This window comes from Fusarium vanettenii, assembly GCF_000151355.1.
Source record: "Fusarium vanettenii 77-13-4 chromosome 4 genomic scaffold NECHAsca_3_chr4_2_0, whole genome shotgun sequence".
Taxonomy (NCBI): Eukaryota; Fungi; Ascomycota; class Sordariomycetes; order Hypocreales; family Nectriaceae; genus Fusarium; species Fusarium vanettenii.
The window spans coordinates 1,904,226-1,930,241 of NW_003315879.1; the positions used below are offsets into that span (position 1 = coordinate 1,904,226).

Here is a 26,016-nt window from a genome sequence, read left to right on the forward strand (position 1 = left end):
GGCAGGCTCCTCGGAATCACATCTGCACGACCTGGGTTCTGACCTCCCAAACGGTGCTGCGTTGCGCAAAAGCCATGCCCGACCACCAGAATGCCCACTGCTGGGTGCGAGTGTGGGAGTGGAAGGCTTCAAGCGGTCAGGGGTGATTTGATCTGTAGCCCTCTGCACGAGGGAAAACCAGTCTACCAGTCCCCCAAGTCCCCTCTCCTCCCCAAGCAACGAGATGTGGCCAAGACTTGTGCGGCCCGCGGGGCTGACTATCGTAGGGCGGCAATTGGACAAGCGCGCTTTTAAACCCAGACGGTGGTCCCGCTTGGTAGCGAAAGCGCAATACAGGGTTCAAGGGTTGGGCACTGAATGATGTATGTTGATTGATTGGGCAGCTTGCTTGAAGCTGGCTCGCCCTAGCGAGCGTTGGTCCGTTGTGTCTCTCGCTCATGGTTTTGCTGCGTGCACTCTGGTTCTAGGCCGGCAGCGGAGACGCTGCACCGCGGTCTCGCGACACATAGAAACTCGTGACGGCAAGAGTAACGAAGAAGGAGTTAGTGGCCGGCTTGTCCGAGAGTGAGAAATAGAAAGAGACAGATAGAATTGCGGCCTCCCCTTCACTGCCTAGTGTTTCCATAAGGTAGTGATGCTGCAAGAGGTGTGAGATTTTCAACTCGAGTTGTCGAGATGCACGATAGAGGATAGAGTAACCGAGCTACTACGTTGTAGGGAAAGAGGGGAGGACCAATAGTGGGATGGATGAGCGATTTGGCAAGTGCAGCCTGACGGGTCCTGCCGTCAGTAACTCATCACCTCAAGGTCAGTCTGGATAAGGTAGACGCCTGCTTTCCTATCCGATGTTGTATCAACTGCAATGCCACGCACCCTTCCCACTTCATCTCAATCTTCAAATTTTCATCGTCACTGTCAAGTAAGGGAAGTCTTCGGGATGTGTTGATACCCCTGTCAATGACGGAGGAGAGTGTCCTATATCGGTGCCCCTCCTCTACAATGATTTGACAGAACAACCCAGCCATGTCCAACACGACAACACCATACGGATACGCGCAGCACAAAGTCGCGCTTACCATGTCATGATTGCCTGTGCACAGTACAGGACATGAGCATGAGTTCATGCCTGAGCTGAGTTAACCCCCGTTTCTCCGATCCGATCGTGTTGTGGTGCCTGCCCATCGCGATCTAGGTCTGAATGCTGTCGGGGGTATGGCATCGCTTTCGTCATGATCTTCCTGACCAGAACACCAACAACTTCCACCATGATCGTCTCCTATCTTCGTTCCATTGAGAGCGGCAGTGAACAAAGAGACAGCGCACTTATTACAGCGCACTTGCAAACATGTGGTGCTGCACAACACCGGCTGTCATCCCGACCCTCCTCAATACCGTTTTTTAACCTTCCACACACACTATCCGCTGGGCTTGGCCTCACTCAACATGACTAGTTGGTTCTCTAGCAAACCCAACCCGCTCACTGCAACTCTCTCGTTGCTTTCATCGTCTACAGGTCGCCTCTGGTTGGACTGTCCTGTCCCGCCGGTAACCCTCCCACCATATCCACTCGTGTATCCCCACTCACACTTTAAGATTGCTCCACATGGGCAGGATTCAGAGGATCGCCAACGAGCTTCATTTGGCCAGGGACAGTCAACATCCCGAGCGAGTAATCTAGCCGGGGGCGGCGAGCTATCATCATGGAGAGAGAAGAGTGAGCAAAAGACAAGCTCCATGAAACCCACTGACCGGCCCGGGATCTGTTGTTAGGCCCAGCAAAGATTCCCTGTCTTCGCTTTCTTCCAGAACCCCAGAACGTCCGAACCCATCCATCATCCCTGTCACGCCGATGCACCCGTCGTGGCGACCTGGTCTCGTGACCGTTCACCTTCCCAGTCAAGTCTCAGGTCTGGTCTCAATTTCGCAGGCCTCACATCTCACTCCGCCCCAATGCCAGGCCCGCCTTAGTCCGAGTCCCTCGGCCGGAACGGGTCTTACTCTTCGGGCGACTTTCTGTGATATCCGGAACTTCTTGTTGGCTGGCGGCTTGGCTCGGGACAAAACTCTTTTGTTGGAGGTGCTTGAGACGGGACGGCATCCGCCGAATCTGACAAGTACTACGTGCGTTAGAATGGTGATAACACGGAGCCAGGCAGAAGAAAAGAAGGATCACAACTTCTGCGGCTCGGTTCCGGGAATAAGTTTCCACGAGGCGCCACCGTCAACGTCAAACCCTCGTCGTTCATTCCAGTGCTTGAATCTTGATTGCCGCCGTCGACCTGTCCTCTGCAGCCTTCACCCGGCCGGGCTTGTTGCCCGTCTTGGCAATCACTGTCGGGCACCTGCTCCGACTTCTGAAGAACAACGAGCCGCGGCCCCTCGGCGCTTCATCGCTGCCCCTCGGGCACTTTTGCCTGCTACGGCGAGCTTCTCGAATTATTAGAAGCTCTTGGGTCTGGAGAAGGGTTCAATTTACCCGCCACCTAGACGTTGCAACTTGGCCTGTGCCCCTTGGCCACTCCACAAGAAGACTATTACGGGATGGTATCACTGGGCAGTGGGAGATGGAGACACTGAAAGTCCAACATGACGGCCCACTGGACCTGAACTGGCTTCCTCTTACCGCAGGGCGCTCCGCTGGTGGTCCTTGCTTAGCGGAGCCGATCCAGCGTCTTGAACTAGGCGCTCCCGAGGTTTTGTGGGACGGCTATTTCCTGCTTTCTTCGCCACAGCCACGTTTTCTCCATCTCCGGGAACCCAAAGTCGTGGCGTCGCCGAGGGCCTCCTCTGTTGCCGTGGGGAGTGGAACCGGCGGCGTTTCCTCTAACAGCTCAATCGACCAATAGCCGCCGCGTTAGTCCGTCGAGTCCGTCACCGACTCTTTGTTTAGCAGATCCAACGTTGTGTGGGTTGGCCTCAGACATTCAGAGGCCAGAGAAGCTGCGCGGGATGCGGTCCCAATGGGAGGGCTCGGTCTGATCGACAGCGCCCAGAGACCCGATCGACGCGTTCGAGATGATAGGATCGTCGAGCGTTACATGGTTCGATGGAGACTGGCATTTGCATCTTGCATCACAGCATCAGAAATTCAGGGTCCAGGCCAAAATGACCCAAGCTGCGCGCCATAGGACGGGACGACGTAAGCTCGCACCTCGAGCTCAGGTCAGGAGCCGCCGGAGTGTTCTGTTCTTGCAAGCACCAGGTCGTGAGCAGGTGAGGATTCCCAAGGTGAGAAGTGAGAGGTCAGATTCACGGACAATGCGGAGGTGGATGCCCGTACCACATGTCCCAGCCAGCTCTCGGATGTCGTACAGCATCGGCCAAGGCAACATCGGATGCTGTGCGTCAGACAAGACGATTGCCAGGCCAGGAAGCGAAGCGAGCGAGCGAGCCGGAGCCTGGCCTGCCTGGTGATGGCAAATTCGAGGTTACAGACGAATCCACCCGTGACCGTTGAAGATGCCGACTCCAGCCGCGACCGTGTGCAAGCCATCAAGCGCCACAAAGCAGGTGTTCAGATGAATGAGACGCGTGCCTGGTGGATGAGGCTGGCAATTACAATTGGGCAAGTATTCCCGGTCGACTTGACGCAACAACTGACCCAGGGGCCAAAGCTAAAGAATCGCTTGCCCCATCATGAGGTCCCTTGGTCAAGGTCTCTGGAGCCTCTTGGCTTACACGATTGGCATCCGCAGTGCGAACGACAGCAAATACCAGCATCACGACTGGCTGACACGCGACCTGGCTAGGATCATCTGGATCCAGAATCCAGAACTTGCTAGTCGCCCCTCATCTGGGGCATCACCATGTTGGCCTTCTTCTCAGCTCGCACCCCAGCGAGAAAGCCCCGAGATTTCCAGTCGAGAACTCCAGACCGGGAGGCGACAGGCACCAGGATCCAAACCCGAGCCTCCTCAGCGAGTTCCAAGCCCATGTTCATGTTGGTTTTCAAGTTAGGTATGGGAGAGAGCCGCCAAGACTCCCAAGTGGAGGCTGCACTTTACCTGTATCGGAAGTCCACCTTCAACACACCCATGCAGCTTTGCGGCTCCCCAGGTTCCTTATCATCGGACTCTTATTGGTTGTGACACACATGCACACCCTTCTGCAGACCTGACAGGGCTTCTGAGTGGAAGCTTGAGAAACGCCCAGGAGAATGCCTCTTTATGCCTGAGGCATTAAGCGTTAAGATGGGTCATGTCGATGCAGCATCTGCCCAATCGCAGCTTTGGCTTTGGAGGGCGAGAGGATGAACTTGCAGCCACATATCAGCAAGTCATTAATTACATATTCGAAATGGAGCAAAACTGGACTTCTTGCCTGCATGGATTGTCGCATGTATCCTCCACCGCCTTTTCTGTTTCCCCAGGAGGTGTTCATCTCCAGCGGCTCACGCGGGTCATGTGCCACAGGTCACCACCACCACCTTTGCCCTTCTGTGTTGTCCACAGACAGATCTCATCGGTCAGCGCCTCTCGGACTTGAACGGCTCCGAGCCCTCACGCTCACTCCTCCCCCGCCTTCGATCGGGAGTCACGTCCGGGGGGCGGCCGGGCGGCTCCGTGGGTCACATCTGCACCCGACCCGGCGGTGTTGACCCAAGGACGGACAGGACCCTGACATGTCTCGGCTGCCCATGGTTGCTTTTTCTCGCCTCTTGTCGTATTGCAGAAGCTTCCGCGGGCGTCGTTTGATTCATCTCGCGATTTCCGCTGCATCTAATCTCTGATTGTACAGGGCCAGACGCAGATGAGAGGTGATCAAAAGAGGGTCTCCTGCGCTGTGGCTAAAACGATAGGATCTAACATGACCGACTAGACTCCACCTCCCACTCATTGCTTTTCTTTTCTCGTGAGAGAACAAGACCATTGTCCCAGCTATGCGCTGGTGTCGTTTGGCTAGTTAGTGTAGTCTCAAGTGGGATATGGCCCAGACCTGCTTCCAGCCTTCACGTTTTCCCATCTCTCTGTCCCTCAGCCACCTGGGCCTGGATCTGAGACTACAGAAAGGACTATCAGATGAAGACAATAGCTCGTGGACCCTGCAAGTCTCATCAGCCTGTTTAATTCGAGACAGGGTGGTTCTGCAAGGGCAGGTTGTTGTAGTATCGCAGTGTTGTTGTTATTGTTGTTGATACTATCCCTACTCCATACTGACGTCGCTGGTCTGAATCCCTCACTCCATCTCCCACCTCCCGCTCTTCCCGCCGTCCTTGAGCACAACCCTCAGCCCCTCAATCACCATGCCCTTGTCGACCGCCTTGCACATATCATAAACGGTCAAGGCCGCCGTAGACGCCGCCGTCAGGGCCTCCATCTCCACACCAGTCTTCCCCTCGCACGTGACCGTAGCAGCGATCTCGATCCTGTTGTCACCCCTGACGTCGAGATCAACGACGGCCTTGGAGAGGGCGATCGGGTGGCACAGAGGGATCAGATCGGGCGTCCGCTTCGAGGCCATGATGCCCGCGACACGCGCCACCCCGAGGACATCCCCCTTGCGCATCTGGTTGTCCCTGATGAGCGAGACGGCCGTCTTGGTTGAGAATCGGACGGTGCAGACAGCTTTGGCGATGCGTGATGTCACGGTCTTGTCTGATATCGACACCATCCGTGCTGCTCCCGAGTCGGAGACGTGGGTCAGCTTCGGCCTTGGGGGATCGTCCTCGTCCTTTTGAACATGGCGAGTCTGAGAAAAGAGTCGCCGTTGGCGAACTGTCGATGAGCCCCTAGGGGTGAATATGCCATCACGTAACAGGGATTGGATCCGAGGCGGCATGGTGCGAGATAGAGAAGGCTTCATGGCATCTACAACAATTTCATTCAGCATATCCGTCTTCATGAGGGTATGATATCCAGGCCCAGTAAACTTCATGACAAGAAACCCCCTCAACGCCCCTAAGATAGTTGCCCCGCGAACAATCTCAGAGCAAATACTAACAGAATAGATCCCATACATCCATATCAAAGTATCGGCAAGTGAGCAAGAGATGGGTAAAAGAGTGCCGTTACCCACCTATCAAGATCATGGGCCTGTTCTTCATGTGCTCCAGCTCACCGATTCCCGCGTGCTTGGCCTTCTTCCTCTTGACGGCAGCGCCAATGACCTCTAGCAGCTCCATCTCGTTGGGCGCCAGGCCGAGAGGTGTCTGGTTCGACGCCGCTAGGTCCCTCCGGCGGTCCATCTCGATCTGCTTCATGGCTTCAAACGCCTGCTCGTCGATGGGCTCGCCGCCGTTGGACTTGCGGAGTATATCCCGCAGCGACACCTCGGCGTTTCCAAACAGGCAGACCTTGAGGTTACCGTCGCCCGTGATGCGCAGTCGGTTGCAGGTGCCGCAAAAGTTGTGCGTCATGCTTGTGATGAAGCCGATGCGGCCAGCGAACCCGGGTATGTGCCATGTCTTGCTCGTGTCGTTCCTGTGATCTTGGACCTTTTGCAGGGTTGGATACTTTGTCCTGATAAGATCTAGCATCTCTGAGTAACTAAACATCTTGTTCTTGCTCCATTTGTTGCCGTCAAACGGCATGTACTCGATGAAGCGAACTTCAATGTCCTTCTCCTCAGTCAAGTCCACAAAAGGGAGCACCTCTCTGTCATTGACGCCTCTCATGACGACGCAGTTGATCTTGAGTTTGATACCGGCACCGAGCTTGTTGAGCTCCAGGATACGATCAATGCTTTTCTGCACGGCTTCGAAGCCCTTCCTCCGTGTCATGATTTGAAACTGCCAAGGGTCGAGAGTGTCGAGGCTGAGGTTGACACCCGTCAGCCCGCTCTCAATCATGCTGTCGAGCTTTCGATACAGCGAGATGCCGTTGGTCGTGATGCAGATTTCCTTGAGCCCGTGCCGCCGCAGCTCTCCGATCTGGCGCATCAGAGGTAAGATGTCTCGCCGGACCGTCGGCTCTCCTCCCGTCAGGCGGATCTTTGAGACCCCCTGGGATACAAAGACGGACGATAGGAGAACGATCTCAGGCGTGGTCAGAAGCCCCCGGTTTGGCGAGAGCGGTACGCCCTCCTCGGGCATGCAGTAGACGCATCGGAGATTACATCTCTCCGTGACAGATATGCGGAGGTAGTCATGCTGCCGGTGGAAGGTGTCTGTAAGGAAGTCGGAAAAGGGCCTTGCCTCGCTAATGCGGCGACGCCGGGGTTGTAAGAGCTCTGGATTTGGTGTCGAAGAGGGTGTTGTTTCAGGGAGCCTCTCCGGTGATGCTGCCGACGCTGCCGCAGTGGCTACGGTCCTCGAGGTGGGAGGGAGGACGCGTATTTGAGCTGTCGCCCCCAGGCATCGCACGAGGGAAGTTGGGGTAGCACGTGAGAATCGAGCTGACGCGCTGGCGCCCAAGCTGCAGAGAGGTAGCATCATGAGTACCTCTTTCTGCTCGTCAAAGGGAGAAGAATTAGAGATTAGAGTGGGCAAAGCTCGGTGATTACTTGTCACGGAGCCATATTCCCCTCAAGACCAAAGAGAAGGATAAATTGGGAGAGAAAACGCTCAGGCACAAACTCCAAAACAATACGTATTTGGGTTGTCAGCGTTTTCAAACAGTCACGAGCGACGAGCGAGGTACGCAACTATGAAGACATCCAATCTTATCGTTTCTCCCACTTGCCACCCACTTTCCCCGCGCTGATTAATTAGCTTCCATTTCAGGCAAGTGCGGCCCGCATGAACTACGACAAGTTATAAAATCAAACTCATTGTGATAGTGGAATTGTAGGAGATGAGACGCTATCACGACTTGTCCGAGGAGATGGGCATGTCGTGGTTGGTGTTACAAATATTCGTTACTTAACTGGGGATAACGACCTACTTGGAGAGATACAGAGATACCCTACACCTGAAAACATCGTAATCTAGTGCAACTGCTCTTGATAGAGATAAGTGGTTGTAATTGTTGGTTCCTAATCGATGTTTTCTTCTATCAACACTATGCCGTGCTCTATTCGGGACAGCAACGCCTGCGCGACAAGATCGACATGGTACCATTATGCAACCTCCCTTACGGTGTGATTCTAGAAGGCAGTTCCCCCGGCTTTGTACCCAAACGGCGACCGTTCTGAGTCATCCTGATTGTATCAAACGGGAAGAGACGGCTCCATGCATTTTCACTCTATAGCAAACAGACTAGTGACGCTGTGTGCTATGTTTCTTAACCGAACAGGTTTGTTTGTATGGGCTCTTTGGCCTCAATCCTTGTTTGCATCCCGGTTCGCTGGCGTTTGGCGCTGCAGCAAACCGAATAGGAGACAATAGTTTTGAAAATACAAGTAAAGCCATTAGCTGATGCTGATGTACTCGATTCAAACGCCCTCAGACTTACCCTACCCCTTCTGTGATTGCCTGTCTACTAGGAACGATGATTCCTTGTCGGCAGCTGTTATGAAAAGGCTTCTCCAGCACATCTCGTGCTTGCCTCACCTCCTCCCAACACACGATTAATCTTAATTCAATATCGCGACGCTGCGAAACTCGAAAGCTCATCTTATTCCCGGAAGCTGCTCTCCTGATCATCTTCAAAACATCTGCCTCCGTTGGTGTCGCCGCATCGCTTCTCGGTGGTTATTGCCCGCTTCACTCACGTTTCGGTCGCTTGGAAACTGCCAAAGTTAGGAGTTCATTCCCATTCAGCTACCTGATCAGAAATAAGTTCCACATGTGAGTATCCTGTCATTATCCCTGCATAATACTTCTTCTCACTTCTTAGTTGTATTGACGGGAGTAACTTCTAACCGCCTATCACAGACAACACATCATGTCAGCTATACCACCCCCGGGACGGGCCGAGTCGGTTCCCAACTGGATAATGGGGCTTTACTCTGAAACATTTCTTAAGTGCAGAGGCGTCCATCCGTTTCATGCATCGCCTCCCCAAGCACAAACTCCAGATTCGACTGCTCGAGTACTGCCTCAATTTGACGAAAAATCGCAGACGTTCATACCCGCTGAACAAGAGTGTGTTATTGTTGCGCTGGATTTTCGGGATCTCTGTCGCTGGAAGATAGCTCTGAACCACCTGGGACAGCAAAATCACAGCTACAAACCAATCACGGAGGCTGGATGGGCGTACATTGACGCCAGAAACATCCTCCGCAAGGGAATCGCCCCCGGGGACCGTGGGCAAAAGCTACAGACTTTGATGGAACAACACCACTGGCTCGTGGAGGAATTTCGAGGACACTGGGGCGAAACTTGCTTTGATAGGGAGCACAAGCCGGCGCCCTACTCGTTTGCGTTCGGCAAGTCTGAGCTGGTTCCAGAATCCAAACTCGGACACAGACTCAACAACGTTTTCATGTACCTCTGCAAGCTCAACAGGACCGCCGAGGAGAAGGAGCAGAACAAGTTGCGCAAGGTAATCTTTCTCACCTGGGACTCTAGGCTGGTGGAGATGACTATAGAGCGTCTTGGTCTCAAGTGGTTCAGCCAACCTAACGTCGAGATATGGGACATGCAGCAACGTTTCGTGTGTCCTGGGCCAAGACTCGAGTTTGCCTTGCATCACCTGGGGATTCGGTTTGTCGATCAGTTCTTCGGCAACCTCGCACGCAACTCTGGCAACGTCTCAATGTTTCTCTTGCAGATGTTCTTGTCCACCTTTTACATGGCAGACGGTATGCGGAATGCCTTTGTCAGGGGTCAGAACCTCCCATGCCTACCCTATTCCTGGGCGGGTGTTGATCTCGGCCAGGTCAACGTGCCTCCTGGCCAGCTTCCCACACATCGGCCTCCTGAGTGCAAAAACGACAACAACGTTCCTCAAAAGAGTGATCCCAAGATTTGGCCATGAAGGAGGAGTTTAAGGGAGTTGATCATGGATAGGCATGTACTTAAGTAGTCAATCTTAAGCTGTCGTTTTGCTGCGTATAATTCGTCCATTTGAATGCATAGGTCGTCGTTAAAATGACCATTGACGCTAAACCTCAGTGGGTATTATGTAAACAGCGACTACAGGTCAACAACCCCCACCATCCTCGCATGTTCTTGAACTTGAACAACTCGGTATCAGCTTGAAGAATTTTTCACGGTAAAGGAGTAAGGCAACAAAGCTCGATTCTACTGAAGCTGCTGGGTCCCCGAGTTCTTTTCCCTTATCAGTGGTTCTCGTCACCCAATTTTCGGTTCCTGCCCAACTATCATCAACCTCAACTTCAGGCTTTCAACAACGTGCGGGGAGAGGCAGTCACGATGCATCCCTCACGTGTTTTCAAATGTATGTCTCTAGTCCCAAATTCCATGTCTTCTCCTCTCTCTCCTCCTCTCTCTTCTCTCACCCTCCGTCGTCTCTCCCCGCACCACTCATCAAGGATGGCGCTAACTAGCCTCGTCCATCCGTATAGCCTCGCCACATTGCACCGCTAGTCCAGACGGGAGGCTTGTTGCTACCCTGTCCTCGCAGAGCATCACTGTGCGTTCAACCCTGTCGCTCTCGATCGTGCACCAGGTAAAGCTCCCTTCGGATCTGCCAACCCCTGTGTCCACGCTAGCATGGGCACCATCTTCTTCCCGGATCCTCGTCGCAAGTGCTGACCAGATCCACGTCTTTTCGATAACCGACTCGTCGTTTCGTGCCACGATTCGAAACCCTGCGCCTGGTGGTGGAAAGCAAGCCCTGGTTCAGTTTGGCGCCCACGAAACTGAGATCTTCGCCTGTGCTGCATTTGGACTCAAGTTTATCATTTTCGATCTGTCTACTTCCAAGGCGATCGAGATCGCAAACCCCAAGTTCTATCTGCCCTCCTCTGCCTCGCGGGGTTACTCTGTACGCCCGCATACCTCGCATCTTGCCATCCTGACGCGGACGAGTGGTCGAGACGTCGTCAGCATCCACCACCCTGGGACCAGGCAGGTCTTGAGATCCTGGTATCCAGACACGGCCGACGCTCATGGCTTGACATGGACCCCTGACGGACGATGGCTACTGCTGTGGGAGTCCCCGGCGCATGGCCACAAGCTCTTGCTCTACACGCCTGACGGAGAACTCTTTCGCTCCATTGGGGCTTCGAGCATCGTGGGAGGACAAGATGCTGACCTGGAAACCGGAATCAAGCTTTGCCGTCTCAGCCCCGATGCATCCCTCTGCGCTGTAGGTGATCACAGCAGGACTGTGGGTGTCCTCAACACGCAGACGTGGAGAGACGGTTTAAAGCTCGTCCACCCCACCACCATCGTCCCAAAAGATACGCTCCAGGTGAGAGATTTGAAATTGGCGCCAAGATGTATTCCTGACAAAGTTTATTCTAGGTCTGGCAGGAACAGCTTAATCCCTCTTCTCTGGGTGGTCCCTCTCACACGTTTCTTCGAGCTACTCAGATGATTTCTCCCCCGAGCCGATTGGTAGATGGCAAGCCCTCTCCTGATGTGAAGCCGGGTTGTTCCTCGCTAGCATTTGACGCATCCTCGAGCCTACTGGCCACGAGGCTTGACGATACACCCACTACTCTGTGGATTTGGGATGTCACCTCAGCCGAACTCCGGGCGGTATTGTTGTTCCATTCAAGTGTTGACTTTCAATGGCACCCGGACGCTCGTGAGGTGCTCCTGATAACATGCCAGGATGACAAGTACCGTGGGATATCGTTTGTCTGGGATCCATTGTCCGAAGGGCCCAAGCAGGTCTCATTACAGGCTCACCTCCCAAATGGAAAGATGGTGGGAAAGACTCGAACTGCTTGGATCAACGGGGAAACCGAGTTCCCGGTTCTGCTCCTATCTGATGCACAACACTATGTGTTGATGTCGTGCGCAGATGCGGAGCAGTGCCCAACTCCATGGGGCGAAGCGTCTGGTGACAGGACTTTTGGGTCGATGCAGGATATTGGAGACACGGTCGATGTGTCTGCTCTGATGCCGGACGACACATCCACATTGGATGACACCTTTTCTTTCAAGCATGTGTGAGAGAATCGGTAGGCTGGCGGTTGGGACCCATGCTTTGATCTGATTGAATTGATACGCGTGGGAAAGGTTGCATCTTGGCATGCGCCGTGAGATACGATGACTGGGCTGGGCCGGACCTTTGTCGAGATGTGATGTTTCGAGCAGAGCTGGGCTGGCTGCCAGGGCCGTAGACACACGGGTGGCGCTGCTTTGATGCTTCTGATGACGATGTGTCAGGCATGACCGCATAATGAGCTTGGTATAAGAAGGCGTCTAGTTCCCTCTTTTCTCGCGCGAGCGTTGTCTGCATCCTTGGCCTCCAATGGGAGATTAGGGCATGCTGTGCTGGCGCCGCGGAAGCGACTTGACAGCCCAGATGAAGGAAGGGTTGGGGGCTGCATTAGACGACGACGACACCCCCCAGGCCAGGCCAAGCCCCTCGTGGTTCTCAGAAGAAAAACACGCGCCGGCGCTTCGAGCCCGGTTCGATGATGGTCGTCCTACCTCTCTGGGCATCTGTCACGACCGACATCTCAGTGGGAAACTGATAGCGGTGGAGCACTGATCTCAATATGATGTGTCAGGCTGCAAGGCGGGACAAAGCTGGCGTTCTGCAGATGGACCAGGAGGGCAACCGGCGTGGGCACTAGGCTAGGGCCTGTGGCTTGGACCCGATCAATTTGATGGGCATGGGGCCGAGGTGATCAACGTTGTCGCAGACTGCAGCATCTCTCTCTCATGGGAATGAGATGAGTCCCCTGCGCGACCCCTAGCTAACCCCGGAGATGTTGGCTTTCCCCCATATGTACAGTGCCAGACCAGTACCAACTAGGCCCGGCGGTTCTCGACAGTTCTCGATTAGTTGGGCCCCCACATGCTGAGGCTGAGGATGGATGTGTGCGTATCGAAAACGCCAGACAAGGATCTCGGGTTACACAGCGCTGCTAATCATCCAGGAGACGACGAGCTTCCCAAATGCGGTCGTGTTAGTGTCGAGGTCGGCGAGGGGGGCACAGAGAGTGAAGAGACTTGAGACGACAGCAGTTCTGCGGTGTTGAGCAGTACTGGACATGTATGGATACCTCTGGACCCTCTCTTGCGTGTCTGTTTTACTCCCTCATTCTCTGGATATGCACTATCCCTGGACCCGTAGGACCCCAGGCCAGGGGCTTGGAGGACTGGGATCAGATGCACTCGAATCCAGAGCTGGAAAGGGACGGTTCTCGCGATGTTTGGCATGGCAGATGGGAGGGACAGGCTGTCCCCGTCCCCGTCCCCGTCCCTTAATCACCCACTTGTCGACGTTTTGTCAGCGGGCGTGAGAAGCGAACTATAAAGCAGACGTGATTTGATGTTTGCATTGGGGATGAATCACGACGTGCGTGACTGAGCACCTCTTTCACTGCTAGCAAGAGGAGACGGCTGGGTATAAAACAAACTACTCAACACCCTGGACTACACTCTGCAGCAAGCAAGCAAGCAAGCAAGCAATACAACTCAAACACATCGGACCAGATTGCAACCAACATCACATCACATAACATCACATCACATCGTACTGCACTGCACTGCACTACACTACGCTGTACCTACTGTACCGACTGTGGCACGGTCTCTCATCTCTTACCGAACCCGTTGTAACATCGCACAAGCGTCATATCTGAGATCTGAGCGCCTCGGCTGTGTGCAGCTTACCGTTGATCCATGTCGGCCGAAAAGTCTGTCAATGTGCATGTCCGGCCGGGCAATGAGACGGGCATCTACTACATCCTCCTCGGTTATGTCTGTTTCACCTTTCAAGGACCCTGTTCATGTCATGTCATGAAGGATGAGGCTAACTGTGAAGTACAGCTAGCTCCAAATGTATTTTGGCGGCCACTCAAGAGTTGGATAAGCCGAGAGGCCAAGTGCAAGGTCGACAAGGTCGAAGTCTTTCTCGACACCCGTTCGGGATGGGTCCGCCTTGTGGGCAGGGACAATTTTGAGAGAGCATGGGGTAAGCGAGCTACTTTCGAGAATAGTTGGATACAGATGCTGACGAGACAACATAATAGCGAAACTTAAGCTCGCCCCTGAGTATCAGGGAAGCCCCATCGTAGCTACTATTGGAAACCTCAACCAATCATGCACCATCGCGAGCAAGGTTGACCAGCCAGATTCTCAGAAGGAGGAGCAGCAGCAACAACCACAACGGCAGCAGCAACAACAGCAGCAACAACAGCAGCAACAACAGCAGCAACAACAGCAGCAACAACAGCAGCAACAACAGCCCCAGCAATACCCCCAGCAACAGCAGCAGAATCTGCCTCCGCCTGTGGTGGCCTATTCGCAAACCCCAGGTTACCCCCCTGCTGCTCAAGGTCACCAAGCCGCTGCATCGTCAACTACGTCTCCCCAGTATTCTTCGACATCTGGACAGGTAAGAGAGCTGTTTGGCGTCACGAAGATGGAGAGCATCTATTCTAACTCGGGGTTTCCCTAGTACTACGCGGCTGGCTATAACCAGGCTGGAGGCTCGAGTTACTCGGGTCAATCTATGCCGATGCAAGGCTACCCTCTCCAGCCGACAGGAACGACAGACTATTACGGCTACGGCGGTTCCAATGCTGGCCCTTCGTCAGGCGTTGGATACTCTTCCGGTTACCAATATGACGGCAATCAGTTTGCCCTGCCCTACCGTGACCAACAAGATGCATCGGCGTACTATGCCGGGGGAAGTGTCCCAGGAGCACCAGGAGCACCAGGACAGGAGCCAGCGTACCAGACAGAGACAGGGGCAGAATTTGTCACGACAGAAGCCCGGAAGATACATGTGTCGCCGTTTCCTCAGAAAGAATCCCGTAAAGACGTCGAGAGGTGGATCCGACAGAGGATCTATGAGAAGCAGACGATCGACAGTATCGAAGTTCCCATGAACGGGACCAAAAAATACCTCCGAGGCCACGCCTTGGTCATTTTTGACAGCGCCTCGTCAGCAGCCAAGGCCATGGAACAGCTAAACAAGACAAGCTACCAAGGACGCAAAATCAAAGCGCGGACCGCAGCGGAGGGCGTCGCGGTGGGTGAGGGTAGCACCCAAAAGGGACCCCGAAACGATCGCAATAAGGGAGACAAGCCACAGAGACCAAGGCATAGAGAGCCCGACAGGAAGTGGTCATCGTCTGACAAGAAGTCGTCTTCGTCTGCTAAGAAGAGTTCCAAGACGTCTTCATTGCCGGACAAGGACAAGAAGGGTAGCAGCAGCACTAGGGATCTGCCTCCCCCTCTCGTGGTTGACGGCAGCAACCGCAGGCATGACAAGCCCCCTCTCGTGGTTGACGGCACCAGCCGCAGGCATGACAAGCGTTGATGATGGTGTACTGCACCACATTGCACTATGGCACAGTATAGTGCAGAATCTTGGCCTCAACGAGGTCTAGTTCAGTTCCTCTGGACCTGACGCGTGTCATACACACTTGTCATTGGACACAGGAGGCTAGCTGAGCAAGAAACAGGCACAGCAGTAACAGGTGAGGAGAGTGTGCTTTCAAGACTAACCAGAGCTACTAGGCTGCATCAACTAGTTAACGGGCAGGATAATGGGAATACTAGAGTTGCATATGATACGACCTGCACAGAGAGCTTCTTTGCTTTTTTCGATGCAGCGCATCTGGCGTCCAAGGGGGTAGTATAATTGAAGAAACTGGCATTAATGGGAATAGAGAGAGGGAGAGGGAGAGAGACAGTTGGATAGGTAGTCTGATAGGAAAGCTTCTAGTTATTCTCAAGCCGTTTCTCGATACGAGCTTGACAGCCGTGGCGTCTGACATGATCGATCTGCAGCGGCTGGCTTGTGGTACATGACAACGTTTCCGACAGATCAAAGGCCCTTTATCCCTGTGCATGCTGTGTACCCCCATTTCTGTATCTCCAGCGGAACGGCTAACCAACAAGACGACCAACTGGAGGGGGAAAACGACATGGAAGAGAAAATATCCGCCCAAGAGACAACATTGGCGCCCACAGAGACAAGTCAGACACAACCAACAAGCCCTAAGCCCCCCCTTTTCCCCACTGTGACATGTCGTTGGCCATCTTGGGCCATTGATTGCATGCGTGGTCGTGCGTGTACGTCAATGCTGTGTTTCCTTCAACCCAAAGGCCCGTTTCGTTTGGTGGAACGAACCCCTGGCTGGTGCATCGCAGCCAGCCTCATCTTGGACATGGACATGGGCTCGGGCAGGCAAGGAGACGGAAAGATCCGGCATGATCGTTACAGTTCATAGTTGTTTCAACGTCTTTGGTGCCATCTACGGCGCCTGTCTCGGGATATTCTTCTGGACGGCGTCCTCCCGTTGTCGGGACTATTCCATGCACGTCTATTGGTCCCATACATAAGATATGGCACTACGTAAAAAGGCGCGCCATAGGGCTATCGCGGCTGGAGCTCCCTGTTACCTGATCACCCACTAGCAGGGGGCAGAAGAGAGAGAGAGAGAAAAGACTCGATCGAGGCTGAGAGATGATGAGACAAAACATCATGTCAGTATCAACTGAAAGACATAGATCCCTTCTTGGGTGCCTTCTATTCAAAAACTATGCTGTCATGATGCTATATGCTATGTGCTCTCCAAGATAACACCTGTTCTCCCATTGACATCTCTTCTCTCCGTGTTGTACAGAGACGACTCTCCAACATACATACGTAGCACAGCTTTGCCCCCAGCATACAACTATGCATGGTACCGTACCCGTCCTCTCGGCATCGACAGCCAAAGCCACTCTGCTGTAGTAGTTAGTCTGCCCCCTCTCCCACATACCCGACCATGCATGTCCAAGAATCACCCAAACGAGGCAGGCTGGCGATCCTTTGTGTAACCTGACAGGCCCACCGACCAAGTAGCCTGGGGACACCGGCTTCGTTCGTCCCCCAATCGTACCATGGCTGCAAGCGGGTATGTCTGTACCCGCTGTCACCCCCTGTCTGTCCTGTCCATCGACCACACTAGCTTCTGCTTCTGAGCGCCCACCCCCATGCCCTTCTCTCATCCCCTCTCCCCTCTCCTCTCCCTCCTCTCCCTACCCCTGTCACGCCCACTGTCGACAACTCGCACATCGTCATTCCTCGTAATGGGCTTGCATATCGAAACTGAGCCTGGAACTAGGCATGGATAGGCATGGGGCATGGGGCACGGGGCCCGACCTGCCAAGAGCCGCTGCATGAGGCTTGTTGATTGCTCTCTCTACCCTCATACGTGTTGAACCTTTGCTGTTGATGCTGTCCTTTCTCTGCCTCTGCCTCTATCCCTCCCCAGGTCAACACAACACGTGAGTATGCTGCTGGTTCAGCCGCCAAAATCCATCTTTAGCGCAATAGTCGGTTGCCCAGAAGATCCCGAGGCCGCCTTGTCCGCTTGACCTGTGTTTGCCCGTCCGAAGCGGATAACCTCTTCCAGGAATGCCTTCTGCCCGTCACTCATGCCGCCGACTACCGCTCTAAACGTCTCCTGGTCTATTGCTGCAAGTTCCAATAGTCGCGCACTCGTCTCCCTGTACACCTCGTCACCCTCAGCCGTTGCTCGGGCCATGAGGGTCGGAATCACCACCGTCATGGCCGCCAGGCGTCGGGCCTTGTCCACTGTACCCACGTACTGGCATAGCGTATGCGCGATCAGGGCCCTGGCGTTCTCAGGATCTTCAGGGTCCGTGTCCGTCACAAAGGCTATCAGACGCGGGAACAGGTACCGAGCAATGCTGAGGTCGGCGCTGGTTGGCGCTGGCTGGAGCAGCAAGGACCTGATACAGTTTGCTGCAATCTTGGCAGTCTAGTAGTATCCATCATGGTTAGCATTTGGTCTTCTTTCAAGGGGATGCAGCGCCAGCTCATAGCTGGCTCAGCTGAGGCATAACAACATACCATTCGGTCCGTAAGGCAGTCCAGCAACTCATCCAGATAGCGCGCTACCAGGGCTTCTGTAGCCGGCAGGTGATTTCGCCCACCTGTGAAGAGGATGGTAGTGGCCAACAGACAGTTCTTGACACACGCAAGGGACTGCGGATACTCTCGCTTCTGCGCATTTAGGTAGATTGATAGGAAGCGGCGTAGGCAGCCCTGCATCTGGATGTCTGTAGCCGACGGTTCACCACCGCCGGGGCTCCTCCGCGAGTTAGACATGCTGCCCACGAAGCGCTTTAGCGTGGGCAGCGACTGTGGAACTATCAGCTCCTGGCAGCCGGGTGTGGCCAAGGTGGTGGCAAAGATGTGGATGATGCATGCATGAAGATCAGTCTTGATGATGGCCGGGAACACCTCTGCAGCATCCACGAGCGCGTTCAAAGACGACCGTATTAGCAGGATCGCCTCCTCGTTCATCTGATGCCTGGCCGGCTGATTTCCCTCCGAGAGGTTGGGCAGGAGCCCCGTCAGCACCAGCACGATGATTCGTGTGAGCTCAAAGAGCTGGTCGATATCGTCAGATAGGTCGCCTTCTTCGGTCGCATGCCTCCTTGCAGAGGGGTGCGCAATGCAGAGCACACTAGCAATTTCCACAATCACACCTTGGACGTCCAGACCTTCAGTCAGCACCAGGCGGTCTAGCAGATCCATAGTCTCGGAGAATACGTCCGGCCTGTAAATGGCATGACCAGAAACGCTAGGGTGCAGGATCTTCTTGAGCGCCTGGAGGATGGCCAACGTCTGCTCGTGTGTCGCCAGAGAATCGCTCTGCCCGGACCGAGTGGCGAGGGCCTCGAACGCAAGCCCAAACAGGACGAAGAAGAATGCAACAGGCTCATCTCGGTAATTGATGTCTGAGCTCTTGCCTCTGCCGTTGGTCGATGGGCCATCCGACTCTTTTCCGTCCAGGGCATCAAACACGAACTCGCTGTCCTGCTCGATCAGGCTAGCAATGGCATCCACCAGCTTCAACCAAGCATCCTGGTAGAAACGCAGCAGTGTCTCGCGGTTAAGAGCTGCATAGATCGTGTCCAGGCTTCCAGACAGCGAGGGGGGTCCCAGTGTCATTGAGATGTCGGGCTCGAACCGGAGACGCGCGAATTCACGCAGAGACTCTAGCCAAAGAGGCGTCAACGTGCCGATATGCGGTCTCAGCACATCCAATAGGTACTTCTGTTCCGAGCTGGCAACCTGCAGCTCTGCCCAGGCGGAAAACACCGATATCTTGACCATGACTTGGGCATTGGAGCTCAGCCCTTTCAGGTCGCCAATGGCCGCGTTCTCGTTGTCCTTGGAAAAGTTTTCGAGCGCACTGACGAGTGTTTTCAAGATCCTGCCCATGCGGTCCACATCAGTGACGATGCCGATCGAGATGAAGCTTGCGCAGACGTTGACAGCTTCTGACGCAAGCTCAGGCGAAGAGTCTGCGGCGAACGCTGGAGTGAGCGCCGAGCTAATCTGGGCTTGGTACTGCTCCAGGAGCATTGCCTCCTCAAAATCTGGGTCAGGCGTCTTTCCAAACATCTTGAGCACGTCTCCAATGATTTTGAGGCCCCAGATCCGAAGCTCCAGCACGCTCGAGGTGGACGCAGAAAAGGCCATGCGAACAACATCCGCAACCTTACTCTGTAGGTCACTCTGGGCCTTGGAGTCTCCATTGGCCGTCACGTCCTTTGCAATGAACAAGAACATCTCATCGATGCAGCTCATGGCAAAGGTTGTCACTTGCCATCGCAGAGGCTCGACTTCGGATGTTCCCTTGTTTTCCTTCTCGTCCTTAGCAGCGCCCGCAGCAGCAGCAAAACCGGCCACCTCTTCATCCTGGAGATCGAGTTGACCACCGCTCTTGGAGCCAGATGAAGCATCCTCCGTCTTGGGCCGCGCCCTCGTCATTTTGAGCACCGCCTGGAATCGCTGAAGCCAGGCGTTGGTCTCGGCGAGACAACTGTGGTGCATCCAGTTTCGAATAATGTTACGGATTCCATCATGGGATGGGACAGTATCAAGGACAAGCCAGAGCTGTTCTTCGAATCCTGTCTCTGCTTCCCGGAGAACATCCTGTGGGTTCCTCTTCATCATGTTGTGAATGCCATCCACCGCAACATCCCGCAGTGTAGTAGACTCGGAAGAGAGGTACTTTTGGAGAAGCTTCACGTAGTCAGCGAAGTGCATGTGTCCGGGGGCGTAGAGAGACAGATGCTCTAGGCACCCAAGCGCTGCTCTTTGCACAAGCAAGTCTGGTTCTTCTCGGAACTGATTGACCAACGTGAAGATGAGTTCCCGTGACTTGGTGGCATCTTGCAAGTCAGGACCAAGCACGTTGATGAGCGAGTCAACGCAACGAGCAATGGCAGATGTTGTAGAAAGCTCCATCTCGAGGTTCATGGTGATTGCTGAAGATATCTCGGCATGATGTGTCTCAGACAGATAGAGCTGGACTAGCATGCCGAGCGTGCTAGGCACGTATCCAGCAAAGCTAAGCCCCGATGCGTCTGAGGCTAATGACAGTGCCTCCAGCGCCCAATAGTGCACTACCGGGTGAGGATCATTGCAAAGAGACATGAGAATGCCGAGGATAGTCTTGAGATGGTATCCAGCAGCCATTCCGCCGACCTGGGTTTGGATGGACCCGAGCGCCATGGCGCAACCCGCTCGCGCACTAGGTTCACGGTTGCCGACGATGGTGTCCACCAGGTACTTGATTTCGTTGTTCGTAAAGCCATTTCCATAGACGTTGCAGAGGCGAGCCACAGCGGCGTACCCAAGGCTTCTGACATGCTCATCAGGATCAAGCACGAAGTCACGAACAATGTCCTGTAGTAGCGCCTCCACTGCATGGTTAGAGATGTCGCCGGCAGGGGATTTTGTCTCCTTCACCGCCACTCTCATTGTTGCTAGAATGGCTGTAGCGAGGTTGACATTGATGGCAGCCTTGCGGCCGGGGTCTCTTTGCAGCGAACCTGCCGATGCAAAAGTTCGAATTTGTTCCAGGATACTCTCTTGAACCTTGGCTGGAGTGAGGGGGAAGGCGAACGCAAACAGCTGAATTGCGGCGTTGATAACCTCTGTGGCAGGAGGATCAGGGGTCACCGACGAGGGATCCATGTTGCCAATGTACAAGACAGAGGCATCATGCTCCAAGCTTCCACAGATAGGAGACCGAAGCAAGTTGTTAATCGCATCCTCAGTGCTGTCAAGTTCATCATAGTTCTCAACTGAGTTCTCCTGCTGTCCAGGAAGCTTCCTGACCAGAGATCCAGAGACAAGGCCGGTGATACCGAAGCCAGAGTTGTCACCAACCTCCCAGATAGACTCGAAAGTGGCCGCGGCATTTGCGATCGAGGCACTGAGTGAATTTGGTGCGTAGTTTTCCGGATCCGCAAAGAGAGAAATGGCCAGGGTCAACAAATTAGATTGCAGCAAGGCCTCGCTTCCACCAGCGGGACTAAGATTGACGAGCTTGACATAACATTGTAGGACTCTGCGTTGAACCATCATGTCAAGATCTTGAAGCTGCAAGGCAGGGGCCAGTCTCTGGCTGATATCATCAGTTGTCTTCTTTGAGGGTAGAGTTCTCAGAAACGCTGTCGTATTCTGAAGCATGGTGGCGATCCTTTTGGACACATCAACTGTGAGGAGACGGCTGTTAAACTGGAGGAAGGCCAGGATTGATCCCAAGGCACACTCTCTCACATGAGCCAGGAAGGATGCTTCAAGCAGACTTCGTGCTGATGTGTTGTCTTTGGCAAGCGGCTTCGGGAGCGCATTCTTCCAAAGGAGGAGTAGTTGTGACAAGTGAATCTTGACAAAGTTCGGACCAAGAGACATCAAGCCGCCTATCAAAATCCAGGCGACTTGGATCTGCGTGCTCGCAGCACGAAGTTCTGATTTACTGCTCGATTTCAACATGTTGGTTGCCATAGTCAACACTCGACTGTTGATTTCGACCGATCCGTGGAGGGGACGAGAGGGACTCGCGCTCAACGTGGCGGCGAGCCCATGTGCAGCACCAATACATCGTCTTGGTGAGTTTCGGGGGCCCCCTAGCAGAGAGAGCTCGCGGTTCAGGCTGTTCATGCAGACTGAAAGACAAGGAAGTAGTTGCTGAGGACATGCAAGAACTAGTGTCTTCATGCAGTGGGATGCAAAGACCTGGACAGTATAACTGGGATGTTGCAGCACCTGCAAAAGACCATCTCTGCACGACTCTGCAAAGGTGTTGGCTGCCGAGCCGAGTGAGTCCACCAGTGAAGAGACAGCACTCAGCGTCGCGATCAAAGTGTGCTTAGAAGGCTCGGGCCGCTCCGCCAAGGCTTGGGGGTAATTCTTGAAGACGTTGTTGATGAGTGACCTGGCCGCCGATATCTGACCAGACTCTCCCAAGATCTTGCGTCCAATAATGTCCTGAATGATAACATCAACGATTTTTCTTGAGATTAAGAGGCGGTATCGATTGTTGATGATGGTTGGTGCCCCGAGCAAGTCGATCGCAAGACTTTCGACAATTCTTAGATAGTTGGTTTCAACTAGCTTCTCCCCAAGTCGTCGAAATAGCTTGCCATAGCAGATACCGATGGCTGCCCGGGTCCTGTTGGAGGTTGAGGCTTTGACGTATTGAGTAGCCAGGTTCTTCAGCATATCAGCCAGTGACAATGCCAGCACTTGACTTCGCTTGCCAGACGGCGCGGGACTAGCTGAACGAGACGGAATCTCATCCTCGTCGGCTACGATATTGGGGATTGTAGATTGCCGTTTCAACGCCTTCTTGGTCTTTTTGCCCTTGGGAGATGCCACCTCGGAAGGCCCGCCTTCTGAGTGGCCTTGATAAAAGGCTTCGGCGAAGCATTCTGCTGCGGCTTGCCGAACCTGGACAGATGATGAATCAAACGCCTTCAGTACGGCCGACTCCAGTTTGTCGAAGTCGTTGGAATTGAGAAAATAGGGGGTGTGCTTGACGAGCGCCTTGAGAGTCCGGCAGGCGGAAGCAACAACGAGATGCCCCTTGTCGGATGAGGCGTGGTTCCGTGCTTGTTTCCAAATGTCTCGCGCAATGACCTCGTCCATGCTCCCTTCCACCATCCGAATGATCTTTCCCAGGGCGGTTGTGCATGCGGCGCGAAGACCAGCATTGCTGGAGGAGGACTTGAGCAGCTTGATCAAAGTTGTGCAGGCGAGTTGGTGAAGACCAATCGCGCTGTCTCCAGCAGAAGCGAACACATCGCCCAAGGAGACCACCGCTGCATGCTTGGTCCGTATCTCAGCATCCGTCTTGAGCTTGCCGCTCGACACAATCGCAATCAAGTCGTTGATGGTTTCGAACAGTAACTTCCTGTCTCCATGTCCAAAAATGTGCGCCAGACACTTCCCCAGGTTGTTCCGTATAACTCGAGACGGCTGTGGCGAGGACAGGTTGATGATCTGGAAGATTTCCTTCTTGAGATAGAACTGCTGCGCCGTGCAGTCGTCGGCCTCTAGCTGCAGGACGTGCTTGGTCAAGCTCGAGACGAATGTGAGCAGGAATAGCTCTTGCTGTTCGGCCGGTAGGGATTGGAGCTTGGGGAGGTCAAGCTCTGGGTTCGCAGTCGCCGAGTCGGGGGAAGCTTGCGCCTCGCTGGTGCGGGCTGGAGCCTCGGGCTCCTGTGTCGACGACATGGCGCAAAGATGTAGACGCCGTCAACGATGCCCAAGCTCGATGGAAAATATCGTAAAATATGGTATTCGACAAAACGTTGTTTCTTGTTTGTTTCAAAGGGTAAAAGGTGGTAACCTGGATGCTCCCCATGCCACATGCCACCTGCTTCCAGGGGAATGGCAGGTACCACCCTTACAAGCAATCGATGTGGGGCATGGTTCTTATCCGTCTCCGGAGTTCGCCCGGCGCATCCCGGCATGGATCTCAAATTGGACTCGGACTCGACTATTCGAGGATAGAGGTTTGAAGTCGATTGACACTACGAGGTCAATCTTGAGAGACGGATCTGAATCTAGGTCTTTCTGCTTCTTCATAAGCAAAATGTCTACTGGGCAGGGCTTGCGCTCACTTGCAAAGGCGTCTACTTTGCTCACTTCCGCTCAGCCAGCAAATTCAATCATCTGCCGACAGTGTCAAAGATCCTTTGCAACGACGCCGGCTCAATGGGCCGGTCACAACAAGTGGTCCAAGACGAAACATATCAAGGCGGTCACGGATAAGAAGAAGATGACTGAGCGGGCTGGGTTTACTAAGACGATTGCCATGTATTCAAGGAGTAAGCCATCAGTCTACCGTCTCATCGTAGTAGTAATTCTAATAGAGGAGCAGTGTACGGTGATGATCTCAAGTTTAACCCTCAATTGGCCAGTGCCATAGCTGCTGCAACAAAAGGTACATCCCAAAACCCTCCTCCAACTGCTTTGGGTTCTAAATCCATTGGTAGCGAGCATTCCGAAAAACTTGATCGAGGGCGCCATTGCACGAGGTCAAGGTCGTTCAGCCTCTGGAGCCCAGCTTGAATCCATGTCCCTCGAAGTCTTGATGCCCCCCACCATTGCCATGATTGTTGACGCCGAGACGGACAACAAGATCCGTACTCTCCACGACCTGCGACTTGTGGTCAAGAAGGCCGGCGGCGTCGTCGGATCGACCACCTTTTACTTCACCAGGCGTGGACGTGCCGTCTTCAAGACGAAAGAAGGCGGCCCCTCACTGTCTGACGTTCTGGACGAAGCACTTGAGCACGACGGGCTAGAAGATGTTGAGGAGCTGCCGGAAGGCGATTTCCTAGTTTGGACCCAGCCCAACACACTGGCCGCCATCACCGAAGCCCTGTCCAAGAAGTTTGAGCTCGAGGTATTGGATTCCGACATTGTCTGGGCCCCGAACGAGGACACAATGGTCAGCGTTGATAAGTCTGCTGAAGTCGAGAGCCTCGATCTTCTCTTCAACGGGCTCAAGGAGTACCCCGAGGTCAAGGCCATCTACGCCAACGTGCGCCAGGGAACCATCGAGGACGAGGAGTGGGACAGAGTCGAAAGGAACCTGGATGTATAAAACATGTATGCTGCCGTACAACATGTAGAATAGCGTTTTTGTGTCAATTTTTGTACAAGTGCCTTTGTTCCCTCCCAAATTGAGATGCGAGATTTCTCCAATGCCCAGTTCCAAACGCCGTGATTACACTGTCATGCCGCCCGCAAAACATCCTCTCCAAGTCATAATGTACACGTTCGGGTCATGGTCTCGAAAGCTGTGTCGGCTCGATAAATCGTTTACGACTCGTGGTGCTCCTGCTCTGGCTGCTGCGCCGCTCTTTGGCGTTCCTCCTCGAGCTTCTTGGCCTGTCGCAGCTTCTGTCGTGCGACAATGCGGTCGTACTCGGCCTTGATCTCGTCTCGGTCCTTGGGGATCTTGTTGCACTCTTCGGGCTTGGGCCAGAAGCCGGGGACGGCGAAGCGGTTGTCGAGGTTCGTTCCGAAATAGTACATGATTCCAATCGGGAACATGAGATATGTGCCGAACTAATGCGCCAAGTTGTGGTTAGCATCTGCAGCGGCGAAGCGGGTGGTGAGGCCATCCAGACGAGGTCCTTAAATCAGGCAATTGAATCATTTCGCCGGATCTTCGGAACCTGCAAAATGAGGGCAGAGGGGGCTTACCTTGAACACTTCGAGATTGAGACCACCCATTTTGAATATCTGATCTTTGAACGCTTACACTCGTAACTCGGAATGGCGATGGAGCAGGTGAAGGCGAAATGTTTGAGAGGACGAGGTGATGATGCCTTTAGATGGATAGCCCCGGTAGAGAGGTACTAGTGCCCACCACCACTCAGAAATCAGTCTATCATGATTGGGTGATTGGCCATCTGAGACAACAAACGCACATTGTAAGCCTCAGCAACTCAAAAAGAGGTCGACAACGTCATGTGGGCAAGTGAGCTTCTTAGTTTCTAGGTAGCATGTACGGGTTCAACTACAACGCCCATAAATACCATCGTCAATCGGTGGCATCATTCCTTTCCAAAAGACCCCAGAGCCAGCGTACAACACCAAACCTTCATCCCCCCCAACCACGTATATATAAAACTCCATATCCTCGCATAGTTAATTCAACGCCCACATCGTGTTTGTTTGTTTGTCCCAGTTCCCAGGCGTTTAGCCACAAGTATATGCACAAGATCCCCCGAACTCCCTGGTCATGACCAAAACACCTTCA

General features: G+C 53.9%; 6 protein-coding genes across 6 annotated transcripts; 4 read left to right on the forward strand and 2 right to left on the reverse strand.

The window, feature by feature from the left end:
* Positions 1–5,175: 5,175 nt before the first annotated feature.
* Positions 5,176–7,372, reverse strand: NECHADRAFT_92765 (uncharacterized protein; the record flags this gene model as incomplete). The annotated part of the gene is made up of 3 exons (XM_003052147.1): positions 5,176–5,807; positions 6,016–7,278; positions 7,321–7,372. 3 exons carry the CDS (start codon positions 7,370–7,372, stop codon positions 5,176–5,178), a joined length of 1,947 nt encoding a protein of 648 aa, XP_003052193.1.
* A 1,390-nt stretch (positions 7,373–8,762) lies between these two features.
* Positions 8,763–9,797, forward strand: NECHADRAFT_79128 (uncharacterized protein; the record flags this gene model as incomplete). Its single annotated transcript, XM_003051702.1, has 1 exon — positions 8,763–9,797. One exon carries the CDS (start codon positions 8,763–8,765, stop codon positions 9,795–9,797), a length of 1,035 nt encoding a protein of 344 aa, XP_003051748.1.
* A 398-nt stretch (positions 9,798–10,195) lies between these two features.
* Positions 10,196–11,908, forward strand: NECHADRAFT_79129 (uncharacterized protein; the record flags this gene model as incomplete). Its single annotated transcript, XM_003051703.1, has 3 exons — positions 10,196–10,220; positions 10,348–11,198; positions 11,252–11,908. 3 exons carry the CDS (start codon positions 10,196–10,198, stop codon positions 11,906–11,908), a joined length of 1,533 nt encoding a protein of 510 aa, XP_003051749.1.
* Positions 11,909–13,591: 1,683 nt separating this feature from the next.
* Positions 13,592–15,236, forward strand: NECHADRAFT_79130 (uncharacterized protein; the record flags this gene model as incomplete). Its single annotated transcript, XM_003051704.1, has 4 exons — positions 13,592–13,669; positions 13,739–13,883; positions 13,942–14,306; positions 14,370–15,236. The coding sequence occupies 4 exons, from the start codon at positions 13,592–13,594 to the stop codon at positions 15,234–15,236; spliced, it is 1,455 nt and encodes a 484-aa protein (XP_003051750.1).
* A 1,792-nt stretch (positions 15,237–17,028) lies between these two features.
* NECHADRAFT_68461 (uncharacterized protein) lies at positions 17,029–23,474 on the reverse strand (the record flags this gene model as incomplete). Its single annotated transcript, XM_003052148.1, has 2 exons — positions 17,029–17,691; positions 17,784–23,474. The coding sequence occupies 2 exons, from the start codon at positions 23,472–23,474 to the stop codon at positions 17,212–17,214; spliced, it is 6,171 nt and encodes a 2,056-aa protein (XP_003052194.1). The 3' UTR covers positions 17,029–17,211.
* A 361-nt stretch (positions 23,475–23,835) lies between these two features.
* NECHADRAFT_37917 (uncharacterized protein) lies at positions 23,836–24,852 on the forward strand (the record flags this gene model as incomplete). Its single annotated transcript, XM_003051705.1, has 3 exons — positions 23,836–24,070; positions 24,124–24,186; positions 24,239–24,852. 3 exons carry the CDS (start codon positions 23,836–23,838, stop codon positions 24,850–24,852), a joined length of 912 nt encoding a protein of 303 aa, XP_003051751.1.
* Positions 24,853–26,016: the final 1,164 nt, after the last annotated feature.